General features: G+C 45.8%; 1 protein-coding gene across 1 annotated transcript in view; it reads right to left on the reverse strand.

Moving 5' to 3' along the window:
* Positions 1–2,802: 2,802 nt before the first annotated feature.
* Spaca7 (sperm acrosome associated 7) overlaps positions 2,803–21,446 on the reverse strand; it is a 24,009-nt gene continuing 5,365 nt past the window's right edge. Inside the window, exons 2-5 of the mRNA XM_055608440.1 lie at positions 18,965–19,021; positions 15,234–15,374; positions 14,369–14,476; positions 2,803–2,930 (exon numbers count right to left, since the gene is read on the reverse strand). Of these exons, the coding sequence (XP_055464415.1) occupies positions 2,803–2,930; positions 14,369–14,476; positions 15,234–15,374; positions 18,965–19,021 (434 nt within the window). The remainder of the gene's footprint in view (positions 2,931–14,368; positions 14,477–15,233; positions 15,375–18,964; positions 19,022–21,446) is intronic.

Genomic DNA, 21,446 nt, shown 5'->3' on the forward strand with positions numbered 1-21,446 from the left:
ATCTATCTATCTATCTATCTATCTATCTATCTATCTATCTATCTATCCAAGACAAAACACGAGGGGTCAGGACTAGAGAGGAGGGAAATTTACTGATGTGGGTGTAGTGAGATCTTTTTTTGGTTTCTTTAAAAATACAGAAACATTAAGATGGGAATATGTTTTTTTTATCTTTGGCTAACAGGATATCCAATTTCTCCTTGTCTCTTTGCATACAACTACTTGACAGGCATCAGCAACCGCAGCCAGCAGCAACAGTAGCAGAGGCAGCAGCAAGAGGAGGAGAAGCATCAGCTGCTGCAGCCCCTTTCAGAGCTTTAGCATTTATATACCCTCTCAAGAGTCCCCAGAGTTTCAAATGTCGTACACTTGCAGAAACTATCAGCAGCTGGCAAAATCACGCCTCTGCTAGAGCACAAGGCAAATCATAGTCAGCTGCTGTGGACAGTCTGAAGCAGCCCCATATCCCACACCAAGCATTAAAACAAAGACATATTCACATACCACTTTCTAAGTGACTGCTAAACTGTAACTGACTCTGCTGGACACTGCATCCAGCCACAGAACTTACCTTTCATGTTCCAAGTAAAAAAAAAAAAAAAAAAAAAAAAAAAATTGCCATATGTGACCAGGAAGTGAATTTCAGAAAAACCTGAAATCACAGTTTTCAGCATCTTCCCCAGACCATGGTAAGGGACAAGGGTCACTCCAGCTGCAGCTCTCATCTAGGGTAGCAGGGCTCACAAGTGCCCGCCATGTCTGTCTAACTGTGTGACACTTTCTCCAGTGAAGGCTTTTCATCCCTCGGAGGCAGATTTTTATACTGACTACTGGCAGACGGCTCATCTCTTGCACTTCACTGGTTCATACCAACATCTTTGCTTTTGCTTTTGAGTTTAGTTTTTAACTAAATGAATGGCCCCGAGAGGAGGGGTTGTATATTCCTACAGCTCTCCGTGTGTGCTTGAGCACAAAGACACCAAGAATGCCATGCTTTGCACTGGTTTTGGTGTCATTGTGGGCAGGAGATTGCTGAAGTCTATGGGATTCCTCCTTTGAAGATAGCTATAATCCAGGATATGGTGGGATTTGAGTGAGAGGGATGTGGGAAGGGAGGAGTCAGTCTGTACTAACTGATAAACAAGACAGAGCCCTGCAAAACCCACACCCTTCCACACCTAAACAACTCAACTTAGGGTTCCATGGAAAAAACAATTTTTCTTTTATGAATGGATAACAATGAGTGTGTGCATTTCCTAGGGGCGGGTGGTATGGAGCTCTCCAGTGGCTCCTGCCCTCGAAAGCTCAGGAGCGCCTGTGCCTGCACCACGCTCTTCTCCTGGGCTTGGTCCTCTTCTCCTCCTAAAAGATGCTTTCTGTTTGGAAAAAGGAGATTTTCCTGTTATTTCGGTTCCTCGCACTCCATGGCTCTGAACAAGGCTGAGAACAAACAGATCAGCTTTCTGTCTGTGGCCAGGTGTGAGCAAGAATTTCTGGGTAGACAGGGTCTCCATGCGTGGCATCGAGGCTTTATACTCTTTTAGGGGTCGCCATGAGGCTCTCAGGGACAAACAGTGACCAGATGGCCATCTTCCCTGCCTGCCACTCGCCTATCCTTGGCCAGTAGGAACCAGACTGAGGGGCCTTCTGGATTATGGGTCCCTGTGCTGGAAGAAGGTGCCTTCTTGACAGAAACCTGTGAGTTTGGGGTCCTATGTGTCGTTCACTGGGGATGATGCTTGGGGCTAGAGAAAGACCTATGGGGAGCTGTGAGTGTCATGACAGAAGGGCTGGTGGAGACATCAGGTCCCTCCAATGCCCCTGTGGGTCACCTTAGAGGCCCTACACAGGCCAACCATTCATTAAAACAAAGCAAATACATAGACCCAGGCCTCCCAGGAAAAGAACTATCCATTGCTCACTGCCCTATGGCTGGCATGCTGTTGTCCAAATAAGCCCCACAAGCACTGATACAAAGGAACAGAGCCCTACAGGCCCAATGGGAACTGACCTCGAGTCTAAGAGAGCCTGTGGGTCTGAGAGTTGGTAAAGTGGGTCCTTGGGTAGTTACTGATCTCGTTGCTTTCCTCTGGCTGTTATCAGATACGACCCTCCCCAGGAACAGGCAGGAGGGTCCTGAGAGCCAGGCTGTTGCTCGCTCCTTGCAACATCACTAGGCTCCATTTTGACCAACAGGAGGGAGTGGAAGTTGCACCACACTGAGCATCCAGACATAATACCTCAGGAGATGTGGCCAGGATCTCTGGCCAAATACCTTAGGATCTCTGGCCAAACTCTGTGTAAGGTCCTCATCACGGCCAAGCTCAGTTTCAAACCCAGGCTGGGCCTACTTCTGAGCCTGTGCTCTTGCTGAGAGCTCACTCCCACTACCAAGCCACAGGGAAATGTGAAAGAGATAAAGCCACAGGGGTGGGTTGGGGTGGGGTGGGGCTGGGTGGGGTTCTGCCATGTTCCGGTGAGGAGTGGGAGAACTCAGTCCAGAAAAGAGGTAGGTGATTTTCCAGAGTGAGAAGCAGGCCTAACAGATGTCCTGGTCATGAATGGGACAGGTCATCAAGCATGAGGTTGGGACTGTGGTGTGGGTGACAGTCACTTTGAGGGTCCTAACTGTTTCTAGAGAAGGGAAAACCAGACTTTGATCTGGCCGAGGATGGAGGGAGCCTCTCACTGATTTGGCCTAGAACTCCTTAATTTGGGCTTGCCAGATCAGATACCCCTGCGAAACTCCAGCTCATCTGAGAGCTGCCCGGAAGGGTCTCAGTTGCAAGTGGCATTCTTACTTCACCTCAGCCTGGCAGGGGGCCTGATGCTCAAGGAGTACTTGCCTGTCAGTTCCAGGCTGCCTGAAGATCTTCCTATGTTTTCAAGGATTTTGCCCAGAACTAAGTCATTGCTTGGACTCTTCTCTTCTGTGGGGAAAAATATACACCGTGACTAACCCTTGATAGAGAAGCACGGCATGGTGCCCTTTAGCTTCAGAAGCCACAAACTCAGCTCGCTGGCAGAGCCCTTGCCTCGCGTTAATGAAGCCCCAAGTTTGTTCTATGGGAACACAGAAACAACAAATCTCCAGGACCCTGTGAGAAAAGTGAGAAAAAGTGCCGCTGTAGAAGAGCTTGGATGTTGACCCTGAAATCTACAATGTGACTTCCTGGAAACAGGGTCTTTGCAGAGACTTTGGTCAGGATGAGGGCCTAGTGCACCAGTTTTCAAAGATGCATCCCTTTAATACCGTTCCCTAATCTGTGGTGACCCCCAGCCATAAAATCACTTCATTGCCACTTCATACCTGTAATTTTGTTACTGTCTTTTGAATCATAATGTAAATATCTGTGACTCCAAAGGGGTCATGACTCACAGGTTGAGAACCACTGGATTAGAGGAAAAATTTGGCCCTACTCCACTATGACCACTGCAAAATCACCAGGCTCGGTGGCACATGCCAGTAATCCCAGCACTCTGGGAGGCAGAGGCAGGCGGATCTCTGTGAGTTCAAGGCCAGCCTAGTTTACAAAGTGAGTCCAGGACAGCCAAGGCTATACAAGGAAACCCTGTCTCAAAAAACAAACAAACCAATAAATAAACAAACAATACTGAAAAATTTGGACACAGACACACATGGAGAATGATGAGTGAAGACAGAGAAAACGTATCAGAAAACCAAGGATGGCCTCCAGGACAACCAGCCCCACCCATTCTTATGTCTCTCTTAGAAGTGGAGGAGAACAAATTTCTGTGAATGAAGCCACACAGTATATGGACATTTGTTAGGACTTCCCAGGACACAGAAATGCAGATGAGCTAGCCATGTTTCAGATGATAAGTCTAATGTTTGATTAAGATGTGGAGCACATAGCCGGCTGAGGTGGCACACCCCTGTAATCCCAGCATTCAGGGAGGCAGATCTCTGTGAGTTCAAGGCCAGCCTGGTCTATAGAGTGAGTCCAGGACAGCCAAGGCTACACAGAGAAGCCCTGTCTGGAAAAAAAAAAGAAAAACGAAGAAAGATGTGAAGCACAGAACAAGCTCTGGAGAGCCCATTGGCCTCCAGTGTGGACAGGACAGTTTGGTCCCCCCAAGGTGGTGGCTGCCACAATGTCAGTGCTGTGACAAAGGCTGTGACCATTTGTAGGGGGCTCTGCAAGATGGCTTCCCAGGCCTTGTGGATACCCTGGATGTCAGTGGCTCAAGAGTTAACTGAGTGTACCCCACACTCAATTCACAGTAGGAAATTCATGCTGTGACCAAGTCCACTCTTCTGCCATTGAAACAAACAGTCAGTCTGCACATTTTTTTTTTTAAATGTTGGAGTCAACTTAGTAGGTTTTATGAGCTGTTCCTGGGTAGAATCAGTTTGGAAAGTGGCCGGTGGAGCTGAGACAAGCCAACTGCCCTGAGTCTCAGGGCTGGGTTTCCTTGTCTGAGCCCTTCTGTTCCAGGCTATGCTGTAGTTGCTTTCAGTGAACGTGGAGGAAAGCTTTTCATTGTCTGTGTTCAGTCTACCTGCTGGGATCTCGTCTTCTGCCAGCGTGCTGTGTCCTGGCTGTTTCTACAAGGCTGTGGGCACCTATGGCACAAGGAGGACACACAGGTATGGAACAGGGTGGAGCTGTCGCTCCTTCATGCCAATGAGTCTAGGGACCTTTCTTTGCTCGTCACGTTCTTACAGAAGTGTCTCTGCCTGGCCTTTAGCAGGTATCCCCTGGCGCACCGCATGCCCCCGTGCGAACATTCGTTCGTTCGCTCAACCTGTGCACCATACCCATGCTGTGTCGGGACTCAGGTGGCAGAGAGCAGCTTCCAGCCCATAGGAGGTTATTTCCACAATGGCCATGCACACCCTGGCATGGCAGGCACTGACAGGGATCATGGACAGAACGCTTCCTATACCCAGGAATCCAGTGGCCCTGAACTCCACCTGACAGCTCTTGTTTAATTTTTAGGAGCAAGCCAAATTAGGAGCTGCCTTACTGCTTCCATTTAGCTTTTTCTAAAAAAAATTACAAGTTGTAACTCAAGCCATGGGAGGCAGGGGAGCAATAGTGATCGCCAATGCTGGGCCAAGGAAGGCTCCAGACAGAGCTGACGGTTCTGCCTTGTTGACCCTTTCCCATGAAGGAGGGGCGGACTATAAGGGCAATTTCCTTTTAATTTTAGCTCCCTCCCACCCTGAATATCACTGAGGATGTATCAGCCCTGTAGGCTTTTGTCATTCCATTCCTACTTGAAAAAAACAAAAAACAAAAATGGTAGTTCCCTAGGCTATCCCCAGCACTCTGGCCTCCCATCATCCTACATGTACCACAAAGCTTTCTGGACTAACGGGGAGGAAAGCCATGGCTTAGGAGGTGGAAAGTCTTGTTTTAGACCCTTGGTTTCTTCAGGAGAGTGGCTCCTGGGTACCTATTGGTACCCAGGCCCAAAGATGCTCCCATGGTGCTGCATCTAACCTGGAGATTCTCTCCATATTTGGAAGCACATCTTGATGGTTCCTAAGCCCTGATACATTATGTTATGCAGATACTTTCCTGAGGCGATGAGGCAACCATGATAGGAAAAGGGCCTGTGTGTGTCCAGTACAGACAACATTCTTTGGGGGGGGATATTTTTGATCCCCAGCTTGTTGAATCCTCTTATGTGGAGCCCGAGGCCCAAAGATGAGGAGAACATTATTAGTAATAACAGTGACAGAGAACCGAGGGGGAGATCTTGCCACAGGGGCCGTCAGGAGGGCAACTTTGTGTTACTGCTTTAATTGAGGTTAGGATACGTCCCCCATGGCTGTCGTGTTTGTGTTCATCTCTGCTTCTGTGTATCACTCTCTCATTCCTCCTCTTCCATTGGTAAAGCTTCCCTGTGCCCGAGCCTCCTCATCAGGTCACGCTGAGAGACCAGGCTTCAGCTGGGCTGTCATGCTAAGTCAGGCACCATGCTTTGCTCATTTCTCCCTACCTCGACATTTTGTTTTCAATTCTTTTCTCATGTATGAATATTTTTAAACATTTTAGTACAAATGTTTAAGGCTCTAAGTTTTCACATAAGCTCTGATTTGTCTCCCACAAATTTCAGCATGTGTTTTTGTTTTTATTCAATTAAAAATATTTCCAAACTCCTGTTTTGACTTCCTTGCACAGTGGGTCATTGAGAAGCATACTGTGTAAATTAGCAAATATTTAGACAATTTGCCCATGTCTCTTTACATCGTTGATTTCTCATTTACTTCTGTTGTGGCCAGAGAATGTTTTTGGTATGCTTTTAATTATTCTAAATTGTTTGCCGCTGGTTTCGTGGCTGAACCGCCACGTGTGCTGGTGTCCCGCACGCAGCTGTGAACCATGAGATTCTTAAAGTCAGAGGAAAATTCAGATTCAAGGATTATTCCTCTCACTTCCGCTCCCCCTCTCCCCACTTCTTCCTCTTTCTCCTCTTCTTGGTCATTTTCTTCCTCCTCTTCCTTTTCCCCTGAATTTTCTTTCTTTTTTTACATTTTTTTTATGATTCCATTTAATCTCCTCTGCTGTCTTGTCACACACACCTTGAACAGTTGGTGCTGGGTTTATTTTAGCCTTTGAGGCACAGCAGTGACTCATCACGACCTGCCTTCACGCAGTGATGTCATCCCTGTCGGGACCTTAACGTGGCTGCTGCTGCTGCTCCCCTGTGCTGCTGGGGACATGCATTTGTTGCTTTTATGCATTTCCTCCCTCCTTCCCTCCCACTTCCTTTCCCTTCCCTTCCTTCTCTTTTTTCCTATTTTCTTCCTCACTTTGTCGACTGAGTGATATATTAAAGTGCTTGTAAGCAACAGGAACCTTGTGTCTTTCCATCTGTCTTTACTCACCTCTTTTTTGAGGTGAGTAAAAGCTTACAGATTTGTCTTCCTAACAAAATCGGCTCAGAACTGGATCACTTGGCCCTTTCTTTTCTTATTGCCTCCCAGTTCGGAATCCTCGCATCTTTTACTAGTCAGCTTTCTTTTAGACCTGCAGCTGGGCTCAACACAGTTCAGTTTTGGCACACTCTTCTTTGCAGTTTTGGCACGTTTTGGCACAAAATAGGCTTAGTCTGTCTACCGTAGCCACTCTGCGCTTTCTCCAGCATAACAAAGAATCGTTGCCCTTCTTGCACTCTATCACTTTGTGGAGTTAGTGCTTGCCACATTTCTTGCAGAATGTCTGGTGGGTCTTAGAAACATTCGTGGGAGTCAGCACAGAAAGAGGCAAGGCCAGCAACAGCCACTTATCTACTTTTGACACATTTTAAAATGTGCTCCTGGATTTCAGTCTCCATTTCAATATTTCTAATCCCACAGACCTGCAATGATGCTTATTTTGGCTCGTTTTCCTGAAAAACTTTGAAAGGTGCTGTTACTTGGAATGAGAGGCAGACTTTTTTTTTTTTCTTCAGTGACACTGGTCTGTTGTCCTCTGTAGTGAATGATCTCTGAGGAGTTTGATGTATTCACACAGACCACAGCAAACCCACACAGTCTGCGTGTGACAGCAAGACAGAGCGATAACCATTGTCAGTTATATCACTGGTGAAAATGGCTTGTTCATTAGCCCTTAAAATAGTTTCCCTGGAAGGTGAGACCTAAGTACCTCTGTGTGCTTAGATGTTGAGGGTTAAAAGAGAGACCTGGATACACCGGTTTTGCTTATTTGTTCTTCTGTCGACGGGGACGCTAGTAGTTGAGCAGTTGTGAGTTGTGGTTTTGTGGGAACCGGTGGCACAAACGCCCTCCAGTTCCTTTGGGTGCGTGCACAGAGGACAGTTGTGGCACCATATGACAACAGGCACATCTATCCTTGGTATTCTGAGGAAGGGCTTTACTGTCTTCCCACTGCTCACAGACAGGCTCACGGCTTCATCGCTCTACATCTTCCCCCACGCTGGCTGTTATTGTCTGCCATTTTGGTGACAAAGATGATCCCTGTTGAAGTTTAAATCCTATTTCTTTAGTGAATACACTTGTAAGATTCCCACACCTGTAACAGGTTAATAGCTAGAACCAACTTCATCGTACAGAACAGAGTCGTGATCACAAACTCCAGTTGTGAGTTCTGCTCCATCATAAAAGCACAGAGGACACATGCTGGCAGGCTTTCATGAGCTCTCGGGACTTTCTGAAATGGCTCAGTAGCTGGAAGAGCCCCCCAGGTCTGAACCAACAACTTAATTCTGCTCCCTGAAGCATAGGTAGTAGCATGCCCACAAAATTCCACTTCCAAGTTCTTCATGATCATGAACTTCAGAAAATGTCCTAAGGTATGATGTTCATTGTACAGCAGACGCCACATGCTGTCCATCCATTCCAGCTGCCTGGACCTTTTTTAGAGCTGTGTTCCTCTCCCCTTCAGCCACTGAGGTCTTCAAGCCCCATGTTTTTCTTTCTATCTCCAGCTCCATGGCCATCAAGGAGTAGCTTCCATATCCTCCGGCAGTGCTAGCAAAAAGGAGCCTAGTTCCATCGCCACCCCCACTGCAGGTCTGATTTGCATGATCTAATAACTGGACTTGTAGCTGCTTCTACTGTGTATTTTTTCCCCCTTTGGAGAACTGTATATTCAAGTCCTTCACTGATCTTAGATTGGGCTGCTTGTTTATGCTAAGTTTCAGTTCTTTGAATATTCTAGAAATTACCTATTTTATGGGGTATATGACCTGTAGGTTATTCAGCCCTAAAAGGAAAAAAATATATAGTCTGGTATAACACAGATCACTGTGGGAACATTGTGGAAAGTGGAATAAGTAGATGGCAAAAAGTCAAAATCTATATGAGTCCACTTATCCAGACACCCTTATAGAAATGGAAAGTGGAATGGGGGGTGTGTGGGGGTAGGGGAGCTAGGGAGTTACTATTTAATGGGTACAAGATGAAAAGAACTGTGGAGAGAGTAGTGGTGAGTCTGTACCATAAATGTATGTAATACCGTTGAACTGTACAGGTAAAATGATTATGATGGCAGATTTCATTATATGTGTACTTTTAATGAACAGAAAGGCAAGTGAATTAAAATGTTGAATGAACAAAAATGTATGAGACAAACTAGGACAATAGGAAAGTAGAGGGAGCAGTCCTTATGTCAGAGGAAGCAAATGCAGTCCCTATGGCTTTAAACACAAAGCAAGATCTTTCTAGCACTAAGATCTGGAAGTCAGAATGAATAGAAACCATCCACAAGGATCTATGTGGAACATAACAGATACCACATATAGGAAGCAAAATCTATGAAGGTTCATCGAAATGTGTGCAGAAGATGTTTGTATGAGGATAATATGGCAAGCACTCACAAGAGACAATTCAATGCATAAAAAATGAGAGCAGAGACCAAAATAGTGTGATCACTAAAGTAGAACTCACAAACATGCCTTGAGTTCCTGAGGCAAGGTGACATTAGGGTACATGTCTTCTTTCTAGCTGTTCGTGGGATAGTCCTGAAACTGATCATGTGCTGATGGCTATGGTAGAATTTATACGGTAGTACTCTTACAAACAATGCTTTCTAAACATGACATAATGAAACTATAAGTTAGTTTTTAAAGCAACATTTGACATTTTTATTGGAAAGCCAGTTTTAGTTAAAAGAGATTTACAAACTAAAGTAGTGGAACTTCTGAGAAATAGTGATTAAATATAAATCAGAATCTGTGGAACTCATTAAACAGGGAATGGGATCAGACAACTGTTGGTGATAACGGAATTACTCATGCCTAAAAACTTACAGAGCAGCAAGGCAAAGAACAAGAGGCTTAGGCAAAACTTTAATGATGCTAGAGTGGTGAAGAACAGAATGTAGTGGGATCCATATGTCCAAACTCTGCAGAAAAGAACGGGGAAACAGCCAATGAGACAAACCACCGTGATGTAATCCAAAAGAGGGGAGAAAAGGTCAAGTATGCAAAATAAAAGGTACGAAATTTTTAAAACAGCAAAACAATAAAAATAAATGAAACAGCATATGTCTTGAGACACTCTAAAGACTTTGTAAAATACGGATGAAAAGCCAGGGACAGTAGACAATTTCCAAGGAAATACAGATGGCCAAAAATAACACTTGAACCAAGAAGTAAGTGTCTCTAGGGGAAATAAAGTCATCAAGGAGCTTCCCCAGATGGCAGTGCCAGCTAAGTCCAATTGCATGAGGCCTTTCTGGTAAACCTTGGAGCCAGATATTTTCAATGTGCTATAAATTTCCTTAGAGTCAAAGAAATAAAAGAAGTAGAAAAAAAATCTTCATTCTTCACTGTAAAACAGTATCACCCTAATAGTGCAACCTGATACAGAATTTAAGAACCCACAAACCAATGACACTTGTTCATTTAGATTCAGAAATACTAATAAATTATAAGATTGATCAAGTGCAGTTTATTCCAGGAATGCAAGATTGGTTTGAGGTTAGGAAAATCATTTACCGATGAAAGTCAGCTATTGTGATCAGTACAGTGGGGCTTTCCTTTATACAGAAACAGAGGAGATTGCATAATTAGAGATAAACTTAACGTGAAAACCAAAACCTATACAAGGAAAACCTAAAAATATTACTGTAATATATGAAAGCAGACTTGAGAAATATAAAGACATTGCCTGTTTTTGGAAAGAACAACTCAACATCATAATTCGTTGATTCTTTCCTAAATTATTTTCTCAAAAGTAATACAATAGTAGTAATCATACAAGCTTTTTTTTTAAAGAAAATTAAAGTTTCTTTTTAAATTTAAAATTAAAAGTTTCTTTAAAAAAAAGAAAATTAGAAAGTTATTATATTAATAACACAAGTATTTTGTGTTTTTATGGATTCGCTGCCGTGCCAGCATGAAGGTCTGAGTTTGAATTCCCAGAACTAATGTAAAAAGAGCAGGCACCAGCAGGTCTGTCTGTGGGCGAGGGGAGGTTAGAGGCAGGTGAGTTCCGGAAGCTCACTGGGGAGTCCCGCAGAAGAAACAGTAAACCCAGGAAGCAGTCCTGAGCTGTCCTCCAGCAGGGCCCACCGATGCAGTGGGTTTCACAACCCACCGTTCAAGTGAAGACCCTGCAGGAGAGCCAGCCTGACCTGGCACAGCATCTCACACTCAGGAGAACGTCAGAAAAAGAACTTTTGGCCCTAATAGGAACCCACAGGGAGCAGAGGACACCTCCAGCCTCTCCTGACTTGATCACCTCCTGAGCGCTTTAAACACCTCCACTGAGAGAAGAAAGGGGGTGTGGAGTCTTAAAAGAAACACTCAGCCAATGAGATGGCACCTAATGCCCAAATCCAGAGCAGAAATAAAAATGGCATTTAAGCAGACACAAAAAAGCAAGAACAATCAGGGAAACAAAGGGGGAAGGAGAGGGCAGCGTGAAGCGAGAACAGACAACGTGTGGGGTCAACACGTTGTCACGGTGCACAAGCCTGAGGAAGATGGCCACACGTCTGGGGCTGTGGTGCATGTGTCTGCAAGTCATGGGGACAAGATGATCTTTGCGTAAGTCATGCTACAATGCATAGGTAGCCATATGTAAAGAGATGGAATGAAGAGCATGTAACTCAAAAAATAAATTCCAAAGCAGAGACCACATGGGACCAATGAAGTTACATAAGTTTAGCAGAGGAAAACAGTGATTTCTCTTCAGTGTTGGCTCCATCTAATGCTATATTAAAAACAACAAAAGATTATTTATTATGACCGCACGAAAAATGGTGGGGATTTTTGCATTAAAAAAATCATGAACATTATCAAAAGTAAACTGATTGAGGCTGAAGAGATGGCTCAGGAGTTAAGCTGCTCTCGCAGAGAACCCAGGTTCAACTCCTAGCACCGACATCATAGCTCATGGTCACCTGTAACTCCAGTTTCAGGGGATCTTATGCCCACTTCTGAACTCCATGGGCTCCCACACACATGTGGCATAGATAGACTCATTCAGGCAAGACACACATACATAGGAATAAAATAAATCTTAAAAATAAAGTCAAGTGACGAATTTGGAAAACAAAATTACAAGTATCACAGACTTGTTTTGTTTACATGCCAAACTAAAAAAGCTAACAAATATAAGACAATAACAGGAAGAGATTTATAAAAACAATAGAATGGCCTGTACATATGAAACAGCCATTTGTAACTAGAGAATTGCAAATTAAAGCAACCTTGAAACAGCCCTCCTCCCCCATGAAAATCTGGGGTGAAACTCCTGCCACAGGGGAGGCTCCAGGGACATGGCTGCTTCACACATGTGCTGTCTTCCCGTATAGCTCCCGTGTGTCAGGGGAGAACGGTTAATATGGACTCTGCCCTCACTGAAGAGATGTGTGGCTCAAGCTTGGTCCGAGAACTGTGCTCATGGAGGCTCCCAATCGTACTTTTGTCTTTAATGAAAAACATTAAAAAAATGGGGGCATTTTCTAGACGATACGCTGGTAGACACTGAGGGGCTCTTTTTTTAAGATGTTGGTTGGCACACTATCACTATTTCTGAGTTTTATCTGAGAATGAGGTTAAGAAGTCGCCATGTGAAGGCTGCGCATTCCCTTCCCTTCATCTTTTGACTCCTCTATCCCTTGCTAAGAGCTGAGCCCATGGGCACATTTGCAATATATAAAAATCCCTAAGCATCAAGCCACTCAGCATAGCCATATCTGCTTGCAAACACTGAGACTGAAAAGCCCCTACACAGGCCTGTGACTGTATGAACTATGAGGAGGAAGGCAGAGAGAGGAAAATGACAGAAAGGTAGGTGTGCGCGCGCGCGTGCGCATGTGTGTTTGTGCATGTGTGAATAGGCGTCCTGCTTGTTGAGCAATGTCATCATACCTGATTCTTGGTCTTTTAGGGGGACTTACCTGGGAAAAGGAGCTAATCAAAAAGTTAGGCAGTGTTGGGGGTTGGTCTGATGCATGTTATTGGCCCTCAAGATCTGGTCATTGACCACCAGATATACCCAGTCCTTGTTTGTGTAAACCTGCCTAGAACATTTTATCTGATTGGTTCATTAGACGGCCTATACTTGAGCAGGGCAGAACGGGGTAAGCATGGCTAAGGTTCCTGGGCTTTTGAGGATGGAAGAATTATGAGATGAGGACAGATGAGAAAGAAGGAGGAGGCCCCATTGGGTTAGCCTGGAGAAGAAACCACATGGGGCCCGGAGAAAAGACTCCAATAATGGTGTGAAAAGGTCTGGATGAAGAATACAAGCAAGTATTTTTAAGATTACAGATGGAAGATAGGATGGTTATGGAGGATGGCTTTGGATGGGGGCTAAGAGATGGATGGTGAGGATATTCAGACAACATAGAGAGGAATGTCTGCCCGGCCCAAAGTAAATAAGGCAGTTATAAAATCTAACAGGTGTCTGTGACTTATTGTTTGTGATAGCGGGTTAGATAATACCGCCGTGATAATCATAGGGCTAATAATAATAAACATGATATAGCCCTACAGTCATTTATTCATAATTTACTACATCAAGGCAGGGGCAGGACAGCACTAAAGAAGCCATCTTGGGATGGACAATGAACATGGGGATGACTTCCAAGGCCAAGTCCAAGAGGATGAGCTCGGGAATAACTCAACTATACTTAAATCAACTGTGGTTGGCCTTATTGCCCAACATGAGTAACAGTGGAGGGACTGTGAGGAGTAAGTGGTGGTTTCCGCCTAGCTCAGCACCCTCATTACAAAACGATGCCCGGTAAACGTGTCTGCTTGGCAGGCACTGTGCCAAACCTTCAGGCAATTTGTACAATCGCCTGACAAGCTTGGGGCTGGTAAACGCTCATCTTCAGTAGAATCATGTTTATGTTTATACCATGAGACTCTTACTTAGAGCTACCCAGGCACCAAGACTAGTCTGTGGAGAAGCTACGTGGGGAGCGGGTGGCAAATGGCTGGATCCAGGGCCCCACCAGGGGTGTGCTGGTGACCTCCTCTGCCTGTGCCAGAGGCCACCGTGCTTTGGAGCCTTGCTCTGGCTCTGTGAGTCACATTTCAGCTGCTGCATCCTCCTGTATGCTGCACACTCCTTTCCTCGTCCTACCCCAACTCAGGGCAAAACAGCTCTCTCAGCCCGGGGACATCACACCTCCCGGAGCCCCTGTGCACTGTCCCTGTCAGAAGGCAGCTTTTCCTGACTCCCTCAGTCTTCCGTCATGGAGGAGACATGACTTTGCTGGAAGCGTGCAAGCAAGGGCTTTCTTTCCTTCCTGGCCTCCAGTCATGGAGAGAGGACATTTCTGCTCGAGGGAGGAGGGGGACCCTCAGCCTCAGAGAAGAGCTACTTCACTCAGGGGCTGCTGCTGGCAAGTGCATCGGATGCTGGCTCCCTGGTGGCTTTTCAGCCCAGTAGGGACAGTTAGATACTTACCATTATTTTCTGGATTCTCCTTGTTTGTAGATGAGACTTCTAAATTCTCCAGTAACTCATGGTAATTCTCAGAGCCATCCTCTTGGTAATTTTCATCAATGTCAACAACTTGGATGAAGAAGATAGAAAGAAACCAGAAAGGGTTTTCTTGTTACACACTGTGAACATTTGGGGGTGGGTGGGAGAGGGGTGGATAATCCTTTTACAACAGGGATTTTGGTCTGAAAGGACAGCACTGTGTTCAAGTCCTACTTGAAAAGGTGTGTTGGGGAATTAATACTTAAATTAGGTATCACCCAGCTACTTTGAGCCCAGTGGTTTATATCTAGGCAGCTATGAACCTTAAAATCTAGCCACATCCAAACATAAAACCCCCAGGAAGTGCTGAGACCTCCTGTGTCTGGGTGTGCTGGCCACAGTGCTTCTTAATCCAGACCTCTCCTTGCCAGTGTCCATCACATCGTCTCTGCACAACCCACAACGTGGAGATGTGCTTTGCAGAGTATATACTTTGTCTCTGTCCACTGCTCTTCTTGGTCTTGGCATGTCACATACTAACCCTTGGCCTTGCCTCAGCCACGTGGCCTAACAGAGGGGCTGTGCCCCCTCGGAGTGGTAGGTGAGGGCAACGCAATGGTACGTGTTACCGATCTGGTTCATTCTGTAAGCCTGTGTCCCTGCAGTGGCTGCACCCCACTCACAGGCTGAGCTCCAGTAAGAGCATGGATGTGACTCAGCGATCACCCAGACTGAAGCAAGCCACACTGCCTTGGAGGTGACTTTCTCTTTGTTCTCAGACCACAGCTTCTCAGACGTATCTGTGGCTGGTTCAAGTACATGCTCAAATACAGTCATATAGTCACACCTTGGGCCCCTGGGGCTGAGGGGGTATACTTGCATTTCTCCTTGCTTGTTACTGTTGTTGCTACCGTTGTTACTGTCGTCTGTGGCGCTTCAGACATTGCTGTGTTGTTTGGCTCTAAAATCTCTTGGGCTAGAATTTCATCTTGAGAAAGCATATAAGAACATGTTAGAGCCAGGGAGGGAGGACACATGTCCTGTCCACCGTTTGTATTTCAGGCACTCTCTGAATACTGTTGGTGGAAAGCAGAAACCCAAGGAGTTCATGGACTCTTGAGAGAACCTCATCTTGAATGGGCTGGCCACTGCCTCCCTAAATAATTTCAGAAAAATGGATAGCATCTGAACATCTCTTAAACCTCGCCCCCAGATGTTGAACAGCCCCACACTGTGTTTTAGTTAGCTTTGTCATCTCTGTGACTCAATCCCCAAGGAGCAACTCAAAGGAGGAAGGAGTAATTTTGCTTTCAACTTCAGAGCTTTTGACCCATGGTGGCACAGAACAGCTCACATCATGGCAGCCGGGAAGCAGAATGAAGACCAATGAGGAACTTGGGGAAAAGACATCCCTTATCCCACTTCCTCCAATTCACACCTCATCTTCCACAGCACAGCTTGATGACCATTTGATTGATCAGCAACTGATTCAAATTTGGAATTCACTGGCAGGTTAAAGGAGTCATCACAGCCTTCATGACCTAACCGTCTATGGGAATGCTCTCACATACACAACACAGAGAGGCACACTTCACTGATCTCCTAGGATTCCCTTGTAGAATGCAACCCTCCAAAACATCATCTTCACTACACCTGCTTGCAAGAAGCCATTGCTTGAGCTTGTTGACTATCGACATTCCCTCATGGAAATAGGAAATAGGGAGAGTCTGGTTGGAAGCTTCTATGAAACGTAACTCTTGTATGCTGTATGTCCACAAAGCCAGCATCAGGTGGATGAAGCCAAGACATTTTGCAAATATGAGCAGTAACCAGGTCCACCTGGACCTGGCAACACTGGCGTCTTAGAGCTAGGTGACTGGGTACTGTAAGAATGCTAGAGAACAACTTCCCAGGCAGCCCCATGGTGAGATGTGTGCCCCAGGGACATTGTTTTTTCAAAAGAAAAAATATTCAAATAAGTTTACCCTTTCAACCTTGAGCCAACGATGGATCTGGTCAACTGCCACAAGGTCCTAGATGCATTAGAGTGCTTGGTATCCATACTCTTTTTTGATATCCATACTCTTTTTAGAAACCATGGCTTCCTTAGCCCCGACTTTACACAGGTTTTTCTGATCAACCTGCAAAATTTTCAAGTCTTTCTGATCTGCTCTCGTTCATGGTTCCTACTGTAAACCTGTCTAAAGCATCCAGCAGTAGCCATGCCATAGCCTAAAAGTGGGACTGATTTAACAGTTTCCTCTTTTGGTTTAATCAGTTCATTGCTTTTAACTCAGTTTCCCACAAAGCTGCAAGAAATAAGCAAAAGATAGATAAGCTCTTGGTGAGAACATGACAGATGTCAGAATAATTCCCGATAGGGTCGTCATTTCCATATGAAACTTCATGAGGCTCATGTCTTAGGGTTACTATGGCTGTGATGAAACACCATGACCAAAAGCAACCTGGGAAGGGAAGGGTTTGTTTGGCTTACACTCCTGTATTGTAGCTCATCATGGAAGGAAGCCTGGATAGGAATTCACATGGGGCAGGAACCTGGAGGCAGGAGCTGATTCAGAGGACCATGGAAAGGTGCTGCTTACTGGCTTGCTCCTCATGGCTTGTTCAGCCTGCTGTCTTACAGAACCCAGGACACCAGCCCATGAACAGTACCACCCACAGTGGGCTGGGCTTTCCTTCATCAATTACTAATTAAGAAAATGCTCCCAGGATTGAGCACAACCTGATTTTACTGAGACTTTTTTTAATTGAGTTCCCTTCTCTCAGATGACTTTAGCTTGTGTCAAGTTGACATAAAATCACCCAGCACACCTGGCCTCCACTGTCTACATTCCTATTGCATTCTGGCATTCTGAGCTCCCAACAGAAGCACCCACTTATCTCAGTTTATAGTATCCTAAGCTTTCTCTAGTTCACATCTTCAAGCTTTCCCAACTCCCACCACCACACAAAAACTAGTTCCAGAGGCAAAAGAATCATAATATCAAGTTTAATCATAGCAATCACCCCATATCATGGATACCAACTTTCTGCATTAGGTTTTGTTCCTTGGAAAAGTAACCCAACATAAATGACTTAAGTGGGCAAGTTTTCAACCTATAGCTCTTGACACCACTGATTTTGGTTCTTTAGTGAAGCAACATTTTATGACAGTTTGGAACATGTGTCAAGAAGAAGCAGATCAGAGAGCAGCATCAAGAAGGGGACAAGGTAGGATATAGCACTCAAGGACACACAATAACAACCGATTTCCTCTGACTGGTCCCATCTTCCAGAATTCTACTGCCTCTTAAGAGTCTGTTCAAGTTTGGATCTATCTGTGGACTGAATCATCCAGTAGTCAGAGCATCCACAATCCACTTGGCTTTGTAATTCTCTCACAGGCCTAGAGCTGCACTATACTCATCTCCAAGATACCTCTTCATCTAATTAAGCAGACAAACAAGAGTCGCTATCATAGCTCATGTGTTACGAGCTTGGTTGCCAGGGTGACACTATTGTGAAGTGATGGAGCCTCTGGGTGAGGTGTAATCGGAGGCCTTTAGGTCACTGGGTGTGCCCTCTTTTTTCCTGGTGTGCACTGGGTGTTTTGCTTCACAGCACATTATATCCATGACATCATCACAGGGCCCAAAGCATCAAGGCTAACAAATCATTGACTAGAAGCTCCATAAACTGAGCCGAAATAAACCTTTTTCTCTTAAAAGTTTATTACCTCAAATACTCTGTCACAGTGATGTGAATTTGACTAATACATCTTCCAAAACAAAACACAGAATATCTGGCTGTAGAAATAGTCACGATTATTCTTCCTACCCTACTGTCACTCTGTCCCATCTCTGCCCCCAAATAGGAATGAGCACCTTTTCTTATTTTTAACTAAATGTGACCGTATTTTATTCACTATGCTCTTCTGATCTCTCCTATTAAGCCTCTAACATAAGTTTTCTGGATGTTCAAACTCAGACTCTTAATCCAACTCTTTCTTGGTCAGACATAATCTCTAATGATTTTTTAAATACATCTCTGACATTCAATGGTCCTTCTGTAAAAGTGGGGACTTTTTTTGTCTGTTTGTATTGTGGCTTTTATAAGGCACCCTGCATGGCATGAGACTACAGTAGAGGTAAAATAAGCAGCATCTTGAAATAGTCTCTCTTTCTGTAGCATAATGCTTTTCTGGACTAGGGACAGTGCTGGGCAGCGACCTGGAGCCATGAGTGACCTGCCCATGCTAGTGTCAGGAGCCTGGTCCAGACAGTCTATAGTTACCGCCAGGGTCTCTTCCATAGTCTTTGGAATATGGATAGTATTATACCCGCACCCATCCCCCATCTCTGTGGAACAGCAGTGCATAGATCAATGGTACTCACGCTGTAGGGTAATTTGACTCTGATGTTGTCAGTAAAGCTGCAGGCTAGGACGACTGACTCTGGGCTCAAAGCAAGTCAGTTTTCCCAATGTCTGCAACCAGCGACAGGTTGCTTGGGAGAGGCCCCCTGAGAAGCACCTACCCATTTCCCACTGCACACCAGGTTCCATGTGGGGAATCCTTACCAAACACTTCAGGTATGTCTTCATTTGTTGAATTGAGTGAATCATCAGTAATTGAACCTGGGAGTAGATTGGGAGAAGAGGAAAATCTATAGTTTAACAGCACTCATCTGTTTTCACCCTGTTGTGAGGGGATGACTCCTTTTCCTACTCTAGAGATAGGGCCCAGTGTGGAGTGCTGGTCTTTCCAGTGTGTGCTGAAGGAAGCCCTCTGGGCCTTGAGTTTCTCATATGGAAAGTGGGAAAGGTGTTACCCATGGGGCAGCTGTGTGGGTGGAGCCCACAATTTCCCCAGGCACCCCAGGCACCCTGCCCTCCCTGTCATTGGAGTCACCCTTGTGGAGGGTAAGACAGTGTCCATGCTCAGGAACAACTCAGCTCCATGGGGGCAAAAGAAGGAAGAGGATCACATGCTTCGTTTGTAGGAAGCAGCGCTTTGTCTCCAGCGTGGCTGGTGACACCATCTGAGTGGCCCAGGCTGGGAAGCTCCAGCCTTGCATCCCACCGGAGCACCCCAGAGCGCAGCTCAGCACACAGTGAAGAGAAGCACTTGCCAGCCTCTGACTAAGGCTCCCCACGTCGCCAGCCAAGGACTCGCTTGTCCTGCGTGAAGACACCTCATGCGAGTTTCTCTGAGACCCTGGGTGGCCCTGCACATTCACTTGTGCTACCTGGGGTTCTATGAGGGGGAGGACCAGAGACTGGTCCCCTCATTCCTCCTGCAGGAGCAGAGCCCTCCAGGGTGGGCTGGCTGCAGGTAAGGAGTGGAGTCTGATGAGAGAGATGAAGAATTCTGTGGCGCCTGTCTCCAGAGCCCAGAGCTGTCTTATCTGTGATGTCTGCTGAGAATTCTGAGGACTAGTTTTTCCTCCACTCTCTCCTTCCATCCACCACACTCTTCCTCCTTCTGACATGCCCTTTCTATCAGGGGCTGTGCTGGCTCTTGACCTGGCACATCCCTTAGTTTGAACTCAAGGTTGGCTTCTTCCAGATCCCAGGTCCTGGGGCCCCCAAAGATGACAAGCAGAGCCACCGTACCTTCCCTTTCTGGGGTACAGAGCTCTGTCTGGGAGAACTAAAGTTGCAGCTAAACCAGTGACAAAGCTGTTCTCAAAGGCTTTAATGACGGACAATCTGCATCCCAATGGCTCATCTGCATGGCTCAGAACAATGGGATATGTAAGGAGGTCTGTGGTGGTGATGACAATTGCTTCTCAGTGTGCTGACCTTGGTAAACCAAACAAACAGTACAGTTTCTCTTTGCATGAGACATTAATGGAGCATTACGAATGGGTACAGCTGCGCAGCGCCAGCACTTTGTTAAAATATTCTTTTCATCTCGTGTCTGTCCCATAATCACAATGGAAGCATTGTGCAAGTCAGCCGTGTGCACATGCGTGGTGTGTATTCTCATGTTGTCCTGCCTGTTAACTTGCATTGTCAAATGTAGCTGCTCTACCACGCTCTTCCTGTTGCCACCTCCTTCTAAGAGTGGCAGCTCAGACAGCACACACCCACAAGGTCGGAGGCACTCAGATATCTTATCACTGTCCACATGAGCACATTCTGGCCTCATGAAGTTCACTGTTGAGTTCTGAGTTCTTAGGTTAATTAAGTGAACACCCTTCCCTATCAGAGGGGCAAATCAACCGCTGTCCTACTCAGTGGTCAGCACCTCCCTGTGAGAGACCCACACACTGGTCAGGTACAGGTACAGCTCCTCTCCTGGCAAGCAGTGGGAGCACCCCAGGACGGGACAAGGCTGCCTGGGTTACCCTCAGGGCAATGTGGGAACTGCTCTTTGATGGGCCCCTCAGCTGAAGAAGACCCTGGGGTCACACAGAGCTGTGACCAGGTCTCAAGCTGGGAGGACCTTGAGAGTCACCCAGATTTCATCCAGGTCTTAAGTGGCAAAAACAAAAAACAAAAAACAAAAAACAAACAAACAAACAAACAAACAAAAAAACACCTCAGGAGCCACCCAGGTCTCAAGCTGGAGAAGATGTTGGATGTTATCAAGACTCTGGCCAGAACTCAAGGAGTAAAAGTAGCGAGCCATAGCAGCAGCAGTAGCAGCAGCAGCAAGCTTGTCAACAAATATCTGTTGACCATTCGCTGGGACAATCAAGAGCTGGCTGGGCATGGACACGTGGTGATGGCAGAGACATCAGTGAGGATGTGTCTACTATGCCAGCGTTAAAACCTCCCAGCCCTAGTACCTACAACACTCTTCTAGTAAGCACTTCAGAACGTAAGTAAAGGAAAAGCAGGAGTGTTGACATATTTCACGCCATTGTTGGACTGTGGGGACCACCTACCCCTGTACAAACATTGAACCAGGCTAGACTGTCCTGTCTAGGCCAATATTGGCTGTGGCCGTTAGTGCTCAGGGCCAGCACAACATGCTCTATGCTGAGGAGAGTCCTATGAACCCTGTTTGTGTGTGTGTGTGTGTGTGTGTGTGTGTGTGTGTGTGTGTGTGTGT

This window comes from Psammomys obesus, unplaced genomic scaffold (assembly GCF_907164565.1).
Source record: "Psammomys obesus unplaced genomic scaffold, mPsaObe1.curated_primary_1811, whole genome shotgun sequence".
Taxonomy (NCBI): domain Eukaryota; kingdom Metazoa; phylum Chordata; class Mammalia; order Rodentia; family Muridae; genus Psammomys; species Psammomys obesus.